The sequence below is a fragment of the Thermobia domestica genome, chromosome 8, assembly GCF_964235325.1.
Source record: "Thermobia domestica chromosome 8, izTheDome1.hap1.1, whole genome shotgun sequence".
Taxonomy (NCBI): Eukaryota; Metazoa; Arthropoda; class Insecta; order Zygentoma; family Lepismatidae; genus Thermobia; species Thermobia domestica.
In genome coordinates, this window is record NC_137461.1 from 273,459,591 (window position 1) to 273,476,023 (window position 16,433).

General features: G+C 36.2%; 1 protein-coding gene across 1 annotated transcript in view; it reads right to left on the reverse strand.

Moving 5' to 3' along the window:
* The window catches only part of LOC145693637 (pseudouridine-5'-phosphate glycosidase-like), a 116,445-nt gene that overhangs the window by 70,513 nt on the left and 29,499 nt on the right, over nt 1-16,433 (reverse strand). Inside the window, exons 5-6 of the mRNA XM_081769818.1 lie at nt 12,995-13,137; nt 8,540-8,873 (exon numbers count right to left, since the gene is read on the reverse strand). Of these exons, the coding sequence (XP_081625944.1) occupies nt 8,540-8,873; nt 12,995-13,137 (477 nt within the window). The remainder of the gene's footprint in view (nt 1-8,539; nt 8,874-12,994; nt 13,138-16,433) is intronic.

Consider the following 16,433-nt stretch of genomic DNA (forward strand, 5'->3'; position numbering starts at 1 on the left):
TAGTTTGAAGGTTCTAGCACACTGGCTTATCATAGTATCCGTAGAGGCCTTGCTGGTAATAGTTTGATGAATATAATTATGCTTAGATCAGTCTCCGGTGTCTGCAATGTCAGAACACCAACAAACACCTATTATGACTTCGAGTGTGACAGTATCTGTGTGTGTCAGGAAAAAATCATGTCCCTATGGGACATCATTCCAAGCAAAACGAAGTTCCTATATTCACTTGTCCTATCCTCAACGGCCATTTTTGACTTCATGTTGAATTAAAGTATTTATTGCTAGTCCTGTAATTATTCTATAGAAGTGAGCCTTAGTGCAATTGAATAGTGATGGAATAGCTTTCAACGGTATCCAGCATATGGTACTATTGTGAACAAACGGAAAGTATTGGAGAGATTTTAAAAAAGAATCCCAAAATGTCCCTTGTTTCTGACGTTCAACAGATTTTAGTTGACAGTACTATTGCCCAATACTCCAAATTTCTCTCAATAATTTTCCAGACACTACTGCCATATTCTGCATGCTATTGGAAAAGCCATTCCATCAGAATTCAAATGCGCTGTTTCACCTCTGTAGAATAACGACAGGACGAAAAAGTAAAACTTTCATTCAAAATGGTTAACAACTTGTAGTTCTCAAACCGTAGAGAGCTACATAGAACTTTTTTTGCTTACACTGACTTCAGCTAGTAGCTCTCAAAAGGACGCGATTTCCTCCTGAGACATCCTGTATATAGAGTTGTGAAAGTCTGTATGAGCATCGTCTAAAAGTGTCGTAACATCTCAGTGATGTACACGATTGCGATATAGGGTTCCCACAGTAGATGTGCCCCTGCGAAAACTTTGGACACAAGGATCTTTTGGGTCGCCTTAAAAGACGACGACTCCAGTGTAATAAAAAGTTACTGTGGCTTTCTATGTGAGCATACAAATACTAAACAATCGGCTGCAGGAGACAGGTGTAGGTTACCGCACCCTGCTCGTACTCTTAACACCTGCTTATCGCCGAGAAGTTTTAGAGGTGTAGGAAGAGATTATATTGTTGAGGAGACCGAAGTGTAGTGATATTCAACGATAAGAGGTTGTTCCTGTTTCGAACACAGTAACGGCTGTATGTGGGGACACTTAGGTAAGCAGGAAAATTCAACTTGTTTTCGCACTCGCCGTACAGAACCCACATTTCTCTTTTTAGCATAGAGGGGAATAAGTTACACATCCCACTCGTTTCTTATCTTCATTACGGGGAGTGTCAATAGTGTATTGTCAAAGTCCTTGGACCATATTTACACAGTTTGTGGGAACCAACCTTCCAGCAGGATAACACGCTCCCCACACCAACAGTACTACTCAGTGTGCTCAATTGGGTACATCTTCTATCCTGGCCTTCACAATTTTCCTCTACACCTAAGCCCTATCGAGTAGTGTGGAACATGGGTAGACGGCAGTTGACCGCTATCCAGACATTTGCTCACCTACACCAAAATCTACAACACGCGTAAAATACCACAATCCAGACGAACATTCAGCATCTGTGCGAACAGTTGTTCGTGTGGTTTCTCGGGATGATTACTTACTATTAAGGTAAATACAGCACGTTTTATATTTAAAAGCATGTGTAACATGCTCTCAGGCTGATTGGCCCCATTATTCTTCAGAATTTCCTGAATGGTGAAGGATATTTTGATTATAGCACTTTATCACCGGTAAAGGCAAAAATCACCCTTGGATACTGAAGTATTGTTCGAGGCTAGTCTATGTTTCCGCGTTGCCCTGGCACCTGCTCATCGCCGAGAACGTCTTCCGTGGTGTCTGGAAAGATTACATTGCCAAGGCGAAGTGGTATTCAGTGATGAAAGCACAGACAGTGGTACTTTTGACTCTATAACAGAGGTCATCACCACTGTTGATTTACTAACTTCAGGGTAGGGTTACCAGAGTAGGGCTTTTCCCGTAAGTCTTAAGTTTTTCCGTCACACTTTACGTTATACAGTATATTTTAAATTTTCCCGTACGAAGATTTCATCTGCTTTTTAATACATAAAAGAAATGGTAGTGCTCGAATGTTTTAATAAGTTAGCAAAAAGAGAAAAAATAATTATAAAAACTGATTTCTCAGGCACTGTTAACAACTTAATCCAACGACGTAATTGAATATTCTATTCAGTAGAGACCTGCACGGGCCGGGCTTGGGCGGGCCGACTCTGTTATTTCTTTAGGCCGGGCCGGGATTGGGCGGGCCGACACTGATTTCTCTTCAGGTCGGGCCGGGCTGGGGCCGATTAATTGCAATAATTATTGACTTTCATTAAACGATAATTAGAATAAAGGCAAACGTTGAAGAAATGTGCCCATGAAAAATGTTGCAAAATGAAACTTTTAAAATTTATCGGGCCCGGGCCGGGCTTGGGCCAAGAATTTAAAAAAAACCTATCGGGCCGGGCCGGGCTCGGGCCGAAAATCTCCAAAACTTTTCGGGCCCGGGCTGGGCCGGGCCTAGACCCATTCGGGCTGGATTGGGCTCGGGCCGAAAAATTCGGCCCGTGCAGGTCTCTACTATTCAGACAGAAAATGCAACATGTTGCCGATATATCTCCTATCTAACCGGCACCCCAATCTTCTATTTAAGAGTAATTTTCTTTTAGCATCTTAGCCTTCGTCTGTTACCACCATCTCGATCATATCGCTGTTTTGATCTATCGTGATATTCTGATGTCAAGAACAGAAGCTGCTGTGAACTAATAAGAAACCAAAGCTCCAAGTAGTTGTGAATTTCGATATCCTGTGAGGAGTTTCTGAACGTACAAAAAAGGATATGGGACTATTACGAGATGCAAAGTCTTCATTAAAATACAATTAGAAGGCATCAGAGATTTGTGTAATGTATTAAGTTGGTTGGATTTCAGTTTAACCTCTCTTTCAGCACCGAGGCTATATGAGACAAGGACCTACTTCTTGAAAGAGGATTCGAACCATCTATGCTCCCACCTAGAATTATAATATACTTTTTCGTGTTACCAGATGCAATTTTTTGTTTTAAATGAAACTGACCCAGTGTCCAATTAAATTAATCTAAACTATATACAAAACCATATATGTGTTTGTCATGTGTAAATTCTGAATATCACATATCTTTTTTATTTCCTAAAAATTGTAAAATCTTTCTTTTTTCCTCTCTGAAAAATCTGGCAACCCTATTCAGAGTTCTGCTGAAAACAATTAGATTTAACATTTAACGCAACCAACTCTGAAATGTTGTTAACTAATCAAATATATATCTGAGGTAGTAGCAACGTTTTTCTTACTTGTATTCACAATACTAGGAAAAGGGAAGTGATAATTGAGTTGTCTCTCACATATATTTTACATATTTTAATAACAAGGATTTCTTTTTTAAAAAAAAAATATATTAATAATAACCTATTCCTTAACCCACGCATGTGCAAATTGGAATAGGGGGTGGGATAATCACAGAGAACTTGGTGGCATCGAGGGCCGTACGTTATCAGAGGAGAAACTCACTCATTGTACACTATCACAGGGATACAAAATCTGTTATAACGGCAACCAACATACTTACTTACTAAACAAAGCACAAAAATCGATTTATTTACCATCTTAATGGGATAATTGACCCTTTATGTTCTGGACTAGTCTTCTGATGTTCGGTGGTACACTGGATGTTCCAATGCGGAGAATATTCTCAAGGTGGGCATCAGTTATCCAGAAAAAAAAATCAGTTCACTTTAAGAAATTACGTAAGAAATACATTTTCAATAATGAGTCAGGTGGGCCTCCATAAACGGGTTCAATGGGCTGGAACTGGCCCGGAGGCCGGCCCTTTTGCTCTTGACAATTTATAAATAAGTGAAATATCGAAAACCATAATTTCTTTACTATATTCAGATATTTACCAAATTTTGAGATTAATGAGAAAGGTTCTTGTGCCGAAGTTACATGCTGTTAGAAAAAATAGATTATAGCGTATCCCATGCTATTCACAAGAAAGAATTATCTAGGTTAGTATTAGATCTAATGTTAATAAACATATAATGATAATGCATACCATAACATACCACAATTTTTACACATGCAATACAGAACATGCATAGATTAATATAATAATAAATGTAAAATTGTTCGACAACACGATATGCTTATTTATACAAGAGGCTACAAGAATATCAGAAATAGTGGCGAAACTTCGTTACAGGCTGTCTCAGTTCATAATGATCTTAGTAGGTCGGTTAAGACCGTGGCATGGCTTTTGCGACAGCAAAAAATTCTCCCGTCACTGATTGTTTGAAATATTGGTTACCTTTGTTCTAAAATATGCAGAAAAAAACTGAAGGAAAAGATATCTTCGCAAAATTTATCAATTATAATATATTTGTTTACTACTGCGTTCTTCTAAAAAATAAAAAAAAAAAAAAGAAAAAGAAAAAAAGTTTCACTAAAAGAAGGGTCGAGAAAATAAAGGCAAAAAGTATCCGTACATCTAAAGACGCTATTGAACGGAAAGTTAAAGCTCAAAATCAATCAATCAATCATATATCTAAATAGGACAACCTACTAGCTATGTTGCTGGATTCCATAGATACTCCGTTTTTTGAATCAAAAGGTATACATATTTAACATTTACACAAGTCTTTCGGGATACAAGAAAAAAATTAAATGAAATCCTTAAGTTTTATGTCCCACGGTTATTCCGGCTAGGCGAAAGGAGACGGTGATGATGAAAAATGAATGAAATGGCCAAAGAAAGAAAGTGGTAGGAAACGGAAGAAGCCCGAGAAAACTCACGCACATGGTGTTTGTTCACCACAAAGCTCATTTGGCGCGAGCTGGGATCGAACCAAGAATCCCATGCACTATAGACGAACGCTCTACCACTGAGCCACCGCGGCCTTTTGGGAATACAAGAGTATTATTTACTCTTAAAATAACTTATCCAAACGACTTATTTATTTCATATCTATATCTTAATTATTCTTAATTATTTTGCTATTATTTTAATTTTTTCTCTTTATCTCTATTTCCGAAAGTCTCTTTACTAATGACTTTTCTCTAGAAAAAAATTGGTTTATTCTAAGTGAAAAATTCTTTTGAATATTCGATAGAAGCAAACGAGTCCTGTCAATTTTCTATTTCAATACTACAACATTCGTTTATGTTTCTCAGACACCGAATTAAGACAGAGAAGGAAACATATGGTCTTTTTACTACGGTCATCTAATCTTCAATTTTTGATACAAATAGATACACACACATATAAACTCAACACGTTTAACAATGATGGACTAAATCAGGTTACTTCAACTACCTTTACTGTTTTCAAATGGAAGTTTATTTTTACTATACTTCGTGCACAAAAAATGGATAAACAATTATAATTCAGAGAGTATATATATATATATAGTTTTATTTCTGGCGGTACACAAGGGTATGACGTACCGGCATCTTTTTATGAGAAGGGAATATTTCCTTTTCTGTCTTAAAAGGAGGTTGATGAGAAACTTTGAAAATACAAATAGTGAATATATAGTTTTATTGAAAATCAGAGTTTTTACTGTTTTCCTTTTCCTTTTGGAATGCTTAGACTCGCTCATTGTCTTTGGTGTCCCTGATGTGTTCCTTTATACTAGTCTTTATACGTGCAACGATCAATAAGTCTTTGTCCATGTATGGAAAGTGTTGTATTATATGTATGAAACTGATTGAGTATATATTTCCATGTCTTCAGACACTAATGTAAAACTTTTATGTTTCCAGGCACAAGAGGTTTGAAGGTATGACGTCTGGAATGAGTGAAAGGGTTGAACTCTTTCCAGAAATAGTAACGAGTTAATTATTCATTCGAAGCGTTGGCCCACTGTGTATCCAATAAGAACGACTTTTACGGTTATACGATACTATCGGTATGAATAATGTAATATACAACACATGATTGTACGTGTAAATACCAATATGTGCTCTTCTATTACAAATTACTACATGAAGCAGACGAAAGGAATCTTCGTGATAAAAGAGGAACACAGTGACATTGCTGCTTGAAGGTATAAAATTCCAAGCATCGCCACAGCCTACATCAGTATCGGCTAATCAACTCCCCTCTCTTAGCTTGCCTGGAGTTCTGAGAGATCTAACCTAACCCAAGCATCTAGCTTGCCTTGAGTTATGAAATATCTAACCTAACCCAACCCTCTTAGCTTGCCTGGAGCTCTGAGACACCTAACCTAAGCCTCTTAGCTTGCCTGAAGCTCTGAGAGATATAACCTAACCCAAGCCTCTAGCTTTCCTGGAGTTCTGAGATATCTAACCTAACCCAACCCTCTTAGCTTGCCTGGAGTTCAGAGATATCTAAACTAACCCAAGTCTCCTAGCTTACCTGGAGTTCAGAGATATCTAAACTAACCCAAGTCTCCTAGCTTACCTGGAGCTCTGTGGAAACTCAAACCCTCTATTACCTTGCCTGGAGCATTGAGGGAACTTAACCGCTCTCTTAACTTGCGTGAAACTTTGAGACATTTTAAATCGCAACTACCCAGCTTGCCTGGAGCTTTGCGGGCTTCCAACCTCTCTTTGCTTGCGTGGAGCACGAAGAATCCTAACCCGCACTCACTCAACTTGCCTAGAATTTTGTGAGAATCCTTCCCTAGGTTGCCTGGGCCTTGAAACTCCTATTTACCCTAATTAATTAGTGGATTTTGTATTAGTGATCCTGTGTTATATTGTTTTATAATAGACCTTTTGTAATAAAAGGTTGTGGGAAAAAATAACGATTCCCGTGTGTATATCTTTTCCCTTACCAAGGTAATTTAACAATAAACAGTGGAAGCATTTTCACTACCCCTTACCCAAAAAGGCTTGTGTACAGCCTTCTGCCAAGAAAGTAATGTCTTCAGTTTTCTGGCCGAAATCCCCGTTGATTATCTTCATACGTTGGAGACATCTATAAATGGATGAGATATAAAATGTATAAAACTGGCAAATCCAGAGGATAACTAGGATAATTATTTACTTATTATATGCTAGAGCAGCGTTGGCGTATTCGGTAAGCCATTTCGTACTAACCTGGTAGCCTGGATTCAATTCCCAGTGGAAGCAGTATTTCAACGCAGCTCAGGGATTTACCCAGACTGTCAAATGGATATCTGAGAAGAAATCTGGAGGATAAATACAAAGGGAACGTGGTACTGACTTCATTTCCAATAAAAGTCGAAGTCAAGAAAACGTAGTTAGATCACATATGAACCAGCTCGGTTTGACTCGAATAGGGGAGGTCTTTTTACCTATTTCTCACTTCACATGCTAGTAACATGAAAAGAATAGAAAGACTTTTAAATAATCGTGAGAAGAGCTCAGTCTACACTCTTGGACTTATATGTTCGTGCCTTTTTATTTTCATTCTATTACTTACCTAGTGCTTATTTATTAACCAACAAGTAAAGGTTAGAATAGGGGAGGAAATGACAAAGAGTGCAACTGGAAGGGAAGTTCGATAGGAATGCTGTCTCTCACCATTATTTAATATCTATCTAGAAGAGATAGTGAAAAAGAGTCTACATAATGAAGATGGTATTTCAGTAGGAGGTAGAATGATTAGGCGTATACCATTTGCAGATGATATGGCGCTTGTTGCGGAATCTGAGGAGAAAATCAAAAGCGTATTAGAAAACTTAAGGAAGGGCTGTGAAGAATATGAGATGAAAATAAATGTTAAAAAGACAAAAGCGATGGTGACTGGAACGAAGCGGTTGGTGTCAAATATAGAAGTAGGAAAGAAGATAGAATAGGAAACAAGTTTTCGATACCTGGCTAGTATTATTAGTGATGATATGAAGTGTGAACGTGAAATAAAAGCAGGGATAGGAATGGCGAAAGAAGCCTTTAGGAGGTAGAAAACACTATTTTGTGGAACCTTGAATAAAGAGTTGAGAAAAAGACTCATAAAATGCTTCGTGTGGAGTATTGTGCTGTATGGGACAGAAACATGGACATTACGCAAAAATCATGAAAAACGAGTGGAAGCATTCAAAATGTGGGTGTGGAGAAGAATTGAGCGAATTAGCTGGGTCGAGCGGAAAACAAACGAGGTCTAGAAATGGTGGGGGAGAAAAGAACCAGTTTAGACATTATTAACAAGAGAACAGAGAAACTGGTTGGGACAGTGATTATGATGATGATGATAACTTACCTAGTGTTTCCTTGTAGTGTTGACGTGCCTGCCTTTCGTGTGCATAGTATACTGATAGGTGCAAAGAATATTCGCTACTTATGTGGAATCGTAAGACATTTGGAATTCTACTTCAAATACGATGTGACAAATTCCGGTTTAAGAACAGCATTCACAGCCGATAAGCTGTGCATCATCCAACATAACCTGCACCGCCTCGCCTTTGTAGGCTTTAACACAAAAGAATTCAATCTAACACATTACTTACCTGCAATTCACACAGCAACTAAATCGAAATATTCAATAAGAACACGCAATATAAAAATAGAGAATACTTAATTTCAATTGTCAAATTAAAGGATACTGCTTTGAAGAGATTTTCCTCTGGTTAAATTGTTCACTTCTTTTAAAATAAACGGCGTCACATTTTTTCCTCTGATGCCTTCTCGATTTGCTTTTTCTACTGATTCTTTAATAGCATTTTCAACGAGTTCTCCGTCTGCCTCATCACTTCTAGGGATGGGCACTGCTAGCAGGAGGCCACTACCTAAGTTAAGTTCGAACAAGTAACGGATCAAGGATGCTGCTTCAGTTGCATTTTTCACATGATAGGGAGAATGAAATCCGCTTGATGATGTGAAAAAGGCAGGAAAGTCTGTTGTATTTCCGAACGTTGAGACACACACACCTTGAGTTTCCTGTGCGAATACAAATATTTTAAATATACATACATATATAACATATTAGCGTACCCTATCATAATAAAACTAATTAATGTTGAGCGACAAACACATCATACCATTAAACTATGTAAATTCTACGCTAATATTATTAAGAACCTAGTCCTAATCTTGCATAAGGAATAAATTATATATCTAGCGACAAAATATATGGACACACACATATAAACGATTTCTAAAATATATTACACACACACATGAACGATTCCTAAAATATGCTACATCGATACACACAAACGATTCCTAAATTATTACTTAACACGATTTTTTTCTGAAATGTGACGTTCATATCGCAAACAAATATGATACCCAAAAGTCATCTCACTGCATGCGAAAAGTTCACATGTATTCACTAATTTGCATTAAGGTTGGTTTAAAGGGACAAGTTTTGCAGATAGATGGCACTACAGTCTTCGTATCTCTCCCATATACTTTTTATCTTTCACGAAAATTCACGATTTCTCTTACAAATTTTAACCTAAAGATTTCAAATTTTTAGAAAAGGAACTTCATAATCTATCGAAGGCAATAATCCGTGCCGATTTTTTATTTAGAATTTTGTTCATTGTTGAACTTGCTTGATTGTTGAAATGGGTATCTAAATCTTTAACAATGGAACTGTTTCAACAATAAAGAAAATTCTAAATAAAAAATCGACACGGATTGTTCCCTTTGATAGGTTATGAAGTTCCTTCTCTAAAAATCTGAACTCTCTAGGTTGAAATTTGTAAAAGAAATTGTAAATTTTCGTGAAAGGTAAAAAACACATGGGAGAAATACGAAGATTGTAGTGACATCTATCGGCAAAACTTGTCCCTTCACACTAACCTTAACAGCTTCTAGTGAGGCCGTTTTTAATATCTATGTTGTTTTTTTATACGAAGAAGGATCAGAAACTAAGCTTACAAGGCCGATATTTCTGGAGTTTCGTCTATTATTGAGGAATGAAGGGTTTGTGGGAATTTTAATACATGGAGTTGGCAATTGTGCGGAGTTTCAGCCAATCGCCACCTATGCGCTAGTTGTAAGTAAATACCAATGGCGAATTTTTGGAAAACCTGTCTCGCGAAGAACTAACTGTGCTTCTGTGTCTCGCGAAGAAACATGTCACGGCACCTGAAATTCACCGGCAGCTGACAGAGGTTTACGGAGAGACAGTACTGTCTCATCATGTCGCAGAATGGTATCTAAAAACCCAGAAAACCAGCACATTGTTAAAGCAGTTTCGCTGGGACATCATTGACTACCGTCCCTACACTCCGGACCTCGCTCCAAGCGACTTTCGCCTGTTCCTCCACTTGAAGGAGCACCTGGAAGGCGGTCGCTTCGCTTCAAACGAGGAAGTGAAACACTTCGTGACAACGTAGCTGAACACGCAAGGGCAGGATTTTTACCAGGAGGGAATCAAACTCATCCCACGATACGACAAGTGCCTCAACCGATAAGGAGACTGTATCGAAAAATGTATGTCCTATCTGTTGGCTGTATTGGTTGTATGCACGTTTCAGTGTAGGCTTTGTAACCTTACTTTCCGATCACTCCTCGCATTTTGATGAATCATTTGACTAACTGCTGATTAGTTATGATCATATGTAACGTATATTGAGACCACCATTTAAAATGTAATGATTAATTTATATTATATATATATATATATATATATATATATATATATATATATATATATATTTTACGTTACATTTCAGCCCACAGTTCGTGTAATTTTTAGTTACGTTAACACGGTCAAAAATACATTAAATCAGGCACGACAACTCATATTACTATTGCCTTTATTCTCCAAACTCCATTAATTATATATATATATATATATTTTTTTTTTGTTGTTGTTGTTGTTGTTGTTGTTGTCATGGCAACGTTTTAAACAAGCAACTATCTGATGTTAAGGAAACTAAATGTAACGATTATACACATAAAATGAACATATATCTTCAGCTACTAAGATTAAATCTTATTTCTTTCTATTTAGAATCAACAACATATATATTCTTTTCTTCTTCTTCTTCTTCTACGCGACAGATCATGTACTTTTATGCGCCGTTGCCCAAAACCAAGATACAAAAATAGAAGAAATTACAAAATAGATATACAATATGGTTGTACATACACACTCAGCAACTTTACGAATTGTTAATATAATTACTCATTTTAGTGGCTCAGTAGTACAGCCCCCACCTCTAGTGCGACAGGTTCTTGATTTGTAATGACAATATCGTACCTTTCGTTTTCTCGTTTCCTCCCATGTTCTCATTCCACCAAATATTTTCAGAATCATTCATTTTCATTACTCGTCCGTCTTCTTTAGTCTAAAGGACATAATTCAAATTCAAATGCCTTTATTAAAGCGGCTGAGATTCAGCCAAGGCTTTTACACTACCTAATCCTTTTAAACACCAAGAAATAAAAGTAAAACAAAGAATAGTAATAATAAAAAGAAGTTCAAAATAATCACAATATTAAATAATAATCACACTAAAAATAGAAAGTTATATAGAATACTATATAAGTAAATAAAGTTCTAAAGTAAAAATTATTAAAAGTAATCTAAATATGCGATAGATTTAAACCAAGTAAAATAAAGAAACTTATTACATAGTAGGATTAAAGAAAAGAAAGAAAAACAGAAAAACGATATGGCGTCACACCAAATTATACAGGGTGTTTCAAAACACTGACAACGTTTGGAAGGTGATTCCTGACACCAAGATGAGACAAAAAATATACACCAACTTGGGTGCAGAAATCTGTCATTTTAGAATTATAGGCCGCCGAAAAGTTTAAAGATCCATAGCTCCAATACTATGAGATCTACCGTAGTCGGGTTAAGACTTTACTTAGGAACTACTATCTGCAGTATCCAAAAATCCATGCTTCAGAATCTGCAGTACTCACGCAACAATTTTTAAAGAGGGAGTTTTTCTACGGCCATATAATTTGAAGTACTCATCAACTACCACTATAAAAATTGTTGCGTGAGTACCGCAAGATTCTGAAACATGAATATTTGGATAGGGCACATACCTGTTTCTAAGTAAAGTCTTGACCCGACTACGGTAGGTCGCATAGTATTGGAGCTATGGATATTTAAAGTTCATTTTTTCATGTTTTCGGCACCCTATAACTCCGAAATATAACGGATTTCTGCACCCATGTTGGTATGTACTTTTTCCCTTATCTTGGTGTCAGGAATCACCTCCCAAACGTTATCGGTGTTGTTTCGAAACACCCTGTACATATCATGCCTGTTATAGGATAATCGCTGGTCATTGAATAACTAAACTTTTAAAGTGCTTTTAAAGGCGTTAAGTGATTGTTGATCTTCATTATCTTCATGCCCTTGTCCACGATATAGAGAAATGTCTCTCTACTTGTTTCAGTACGTATCTTGATAGTAATTTTCTTTACTGTTACGACTCACATAAAAATGAATATTTGACCGATGTGTGAGCTTACGAAGTAAGTATTGAGGACATTCCATTTTCAAGATTTTTATTAATAAAACAGCAATAATGCAGGCACTTCCGTCTTGCATTGTCAGAATATTATTGGTGTACAGTGTGGTTAAAAATCTGTTCCTTTCTTTTAAGATTAAAAGCAAACCAAATGCATGAGAGATGAATTTTTATATAGTTTTAGATTGATTGAAAGAGTGTGGCTAGGTGCGTCGACAGTGAGGTCTTTTGCACCCTTCTGTGACACATTATAAAACAAGAAAGGAAAAGAAATAAATAAAAGCACAATATCCTTGGAAAATGAGTCCAGGCTATATCATAACAAAGAGGGGTCATTTCATTTCGGAGAAAAATATCGTAACATTTGAGAAATGTGCAAACTCAACACACATCAAAAGACTGGTTAAAACACAAAGATATGTTATCTTCTCTGCCAGGGCAGCTCAACAATAGGTAAACACACGTGGGACCTCCCTTAATTATTAGTGATATGACTGTGCAGTATAGTTTTAGATTTGATAGATTTAGCATAAGCCTGTAACAGACATTTCATTGTATGTGAATCCTTTGACCGTTTTACTAAGACAATAACCAAAAATTTAAACTTACCAAATATTCTAGAGTCTTTTCTATATCTAATATTGATTTCACTCCGCTTGACACAACCACTACTTGTGTACGCCCCAATTCTGTTAGATCTGCACTGACATCCATTGTGGTCTCTGCACCTCTATGCACACCACCTATTCCACCTGCAATTACAGACACCGACATGAAAGAAATATAAGAAGGGAGCTCGATGGCTATAATCGAAGATGAAATTTACTAAAGCTACAAAACGTAAATATACGCAATGCATTGATTTGTGAAACAGTACAAAATAAACTTCGTTATAAACAGTAATAAACAATAATAAACTTCATTATAACATAATAAATTCTAGTCTATACCAAATTGTGTTATAAAGGACACCGTACAATCCTTATGGAAATTGGATTTTGGTGGAATTGCTTGAAACCGTGATATGTTGTACATATTGAGATCCTGAGAAAAAGTCTCAATGGTCACAATCACCCTTCGCTGACCGTTTGGCCACTACAGGGCTCCTTTACTGAAAACAGCCGAAGATAACGATATGCTAGATTTCGGTGAAAATGACTGAAACCGTGATATGTTGCAGATATTGTGATCCTGGGAGAAAATCTTAATGGACACAAAAACCCATCACTGACCGTTTGGCTACTTTTTTTGAGAAACAGCCGAAGATAACGATAACTGGAATGCCATATACATAATTGTTTCGCTTCTGTAAATATTAAAGTTTGGTTATTATATTCTCAAATAGAGTACTTACATGGCATGCTTTAAGCATACGCCAGTGTTCTACATATGAACTATAAAACTATAAAATTAGGAGGATTCGGCAGATTTTTAAGGAGTTTGGTACCAAAAATTCCTTTATATATTTTTCTGTCTGTCTCTGTGCCTGTTTGGGAGACAAAATCTCAAAAAATACTTGATAGATCGGAATTGGTAGAACAATCATTTCCAGTTTTCACGTATGACACTATAAAGCAAAAACAGTAATAGGTACCAATAAGCGTTTCCTGTAATCGATTACATATCCTAAAGATATCCATTTAATCTCCATGTTTAAGGCTCTTCCCCAAGTTCACGTTCAGGGTTTCTTTTTTTTTATTTTAGTGAACCTTAAGACTCTTTCCTAAGCTTACATCCACTTTTTTTTTTAAAAAATTTAGTGAACCTTAAGGCACTTCCCTAAGCTTACCTCCACTTTTTTCTTAAATTTTAGTGAACGTTAAGGCTCTTCCCTAAGCTTACCTTCACATTAAAAAAAAAAAAATAGTGAACGTTAAGGCTCTTTCCTAAGCTTACCTTCACTTTTTTTTTAAATTTTAGTGAACCTTAAGGCTCTTTTCTAAGCTTACCTCCACTCTTTTTTAAATTTTAGTGAACATTAACTCCTTCCACTACGTTTTATTTTCTGAATTCTGAAAATTGAAGTATAGAAGTATATTATGGATAATTTATCATTATATAACTTTTAAAACATCAATATAGTAACAATACGTGATGCCACAATAGTTTAAATTTTATGAGTGTAGCTTGTCATTGTGCGATTTGGCACCGGGAGGCCATGACGAACTAGACTCGTCATTTCAGTACAAGGGGTTAAGGCTCTTCCCTATGCTTACCTCCATTTTTCAAAAATTTTTAGTTTACCTTAAGGCTCTTCCCTAAGGTTGCCTCCACTTTTTAAAAAAAAAAAATAGTGAACCTTAAGGCTCTTCCCTAAGCTTACCTCCACTTTTTTTAAAAAAATTTAGTGAACCTTAAAGGCTCTTCCCTAAGCTTACCTCCACTTTTTTTTTTAAAAAAATTAGTGAACCTTAAGGCTCTTCCCTAAGCTTACCTCCACTTTTTTTTTTTTTTAAAATAGTGTACCTTAAGGCACTTCCATAAGCTTAACTCCACATTTTTTTTTTTTTTAATTTTAGTGAACCTAAAGGTTCTTCCCTACGCTTACCTTTAGGTTTTTTTTTAATTTTAGTTAACCTTAAGGCTCTTTCCTAAGATTACCGCCACTTTTTTTTTTTTTTTTTTAAATTAGTAAACATAAACCCCTTCCACTACGATTTATTTTCTGAATTCTGATAATGAAAGTATAAAAGTATACTATAGATGGTTTATCGTTATGTATCTTTCAAAACATCTATATAGTAACAGTACGTGATGCTACAATAGTTTAAATTTTATGACGAGTGTAGCTCATCATTGTGCGATTTGGCACCGGGAGGAAATGATGAGCTAGACTCGTCATTTCAGTGTACGGGGTTAAGGCTCTTTCCTACGCTTACCTCCACATTTTTAAAAAATTTTAGTGAACCCCAAGGCTCTTTCCTAAGCTCAGCCACACTTTTTTATCTTTAGTGAACCTTAAGGCTCTTCCCTAAGCTCACCCCACTTTTTTGAACTTTAGTGAACCTTAAGGCTCTTCCCTAAGCTCACCCCACTTTTTTGAACTTTAGTGAACCTTAAGGCTCTTCCCTAAGCTCACCCCACTTTTTTAAACTTTAGTGAACCTTAAGGCTCTGTCTGATAAGTTCACCATTGAAATTAACTATTATCCATCCTTTCTACCCGAAATGCAAGTCACATTACTCAACCATTATCGTGGAATGCAGATCGCTTGTGAAATATAAAATGTATCTCTCCTTATTGATACAAGATTGCAAGGGGCTTCAAAACATAATAGTGTTATATCACAATGAACGACCGTTTCAGGCCTGAAACACATCTCAACAGACAGACGACATAACTTGTATGCAGGCAATTTAAAGAAAATGCTTCTGATACATTGTGTACAAGTGAACTAGGTAATGCTAATTTAGGGTGTACCTAAATTGAACTGGGAATTACTTACGTCGTTTTTGGTTTCAGCTTTCACTACCGTACTTTCTCTGCAGTTTTATGTTTGAAACTAATATTTCTATGATCTATAATTTTATTTTTCTCTCTTCGTTTTGAGGTGTTCTGCTTATTGACATTTTCAGCCCTATTCATTAATTAGTGCTATTCATAATTCTTAATGGTTATTAATGCATAATGGTGATTAATGCATAATGGTGGTAATTAATGGTGATTAATATGAGCTTTTGATAAATTATTGACATGAAAATACAGTATAATTTTGCAATATACACTGCTATTTTTAAAATTACTTTGGCATTTTGCCTGCCAGTCTCGGGATTTTATTTTGCCACAACTGCTGGTCTTTAATTATTCGTGACTGCATACTTTGTTAAATGATTTCTTAATACTTTTATATTTAAGGAGGAAACTGATGGCGAGTTAAAATGATGGAGTCAATTTCAGAAAATTATCCTGTGAAATCTAATAAAACATATGTTATTGTGGTATGCACTTCGAAAAGTTAACTTTCGAAGTTTACTTTCCATACGATGTATACACTTTCTACAGCTAAGAGTCAGTAGCGAGCAGTTAAAGAAAATGGCGTTGACTGGAG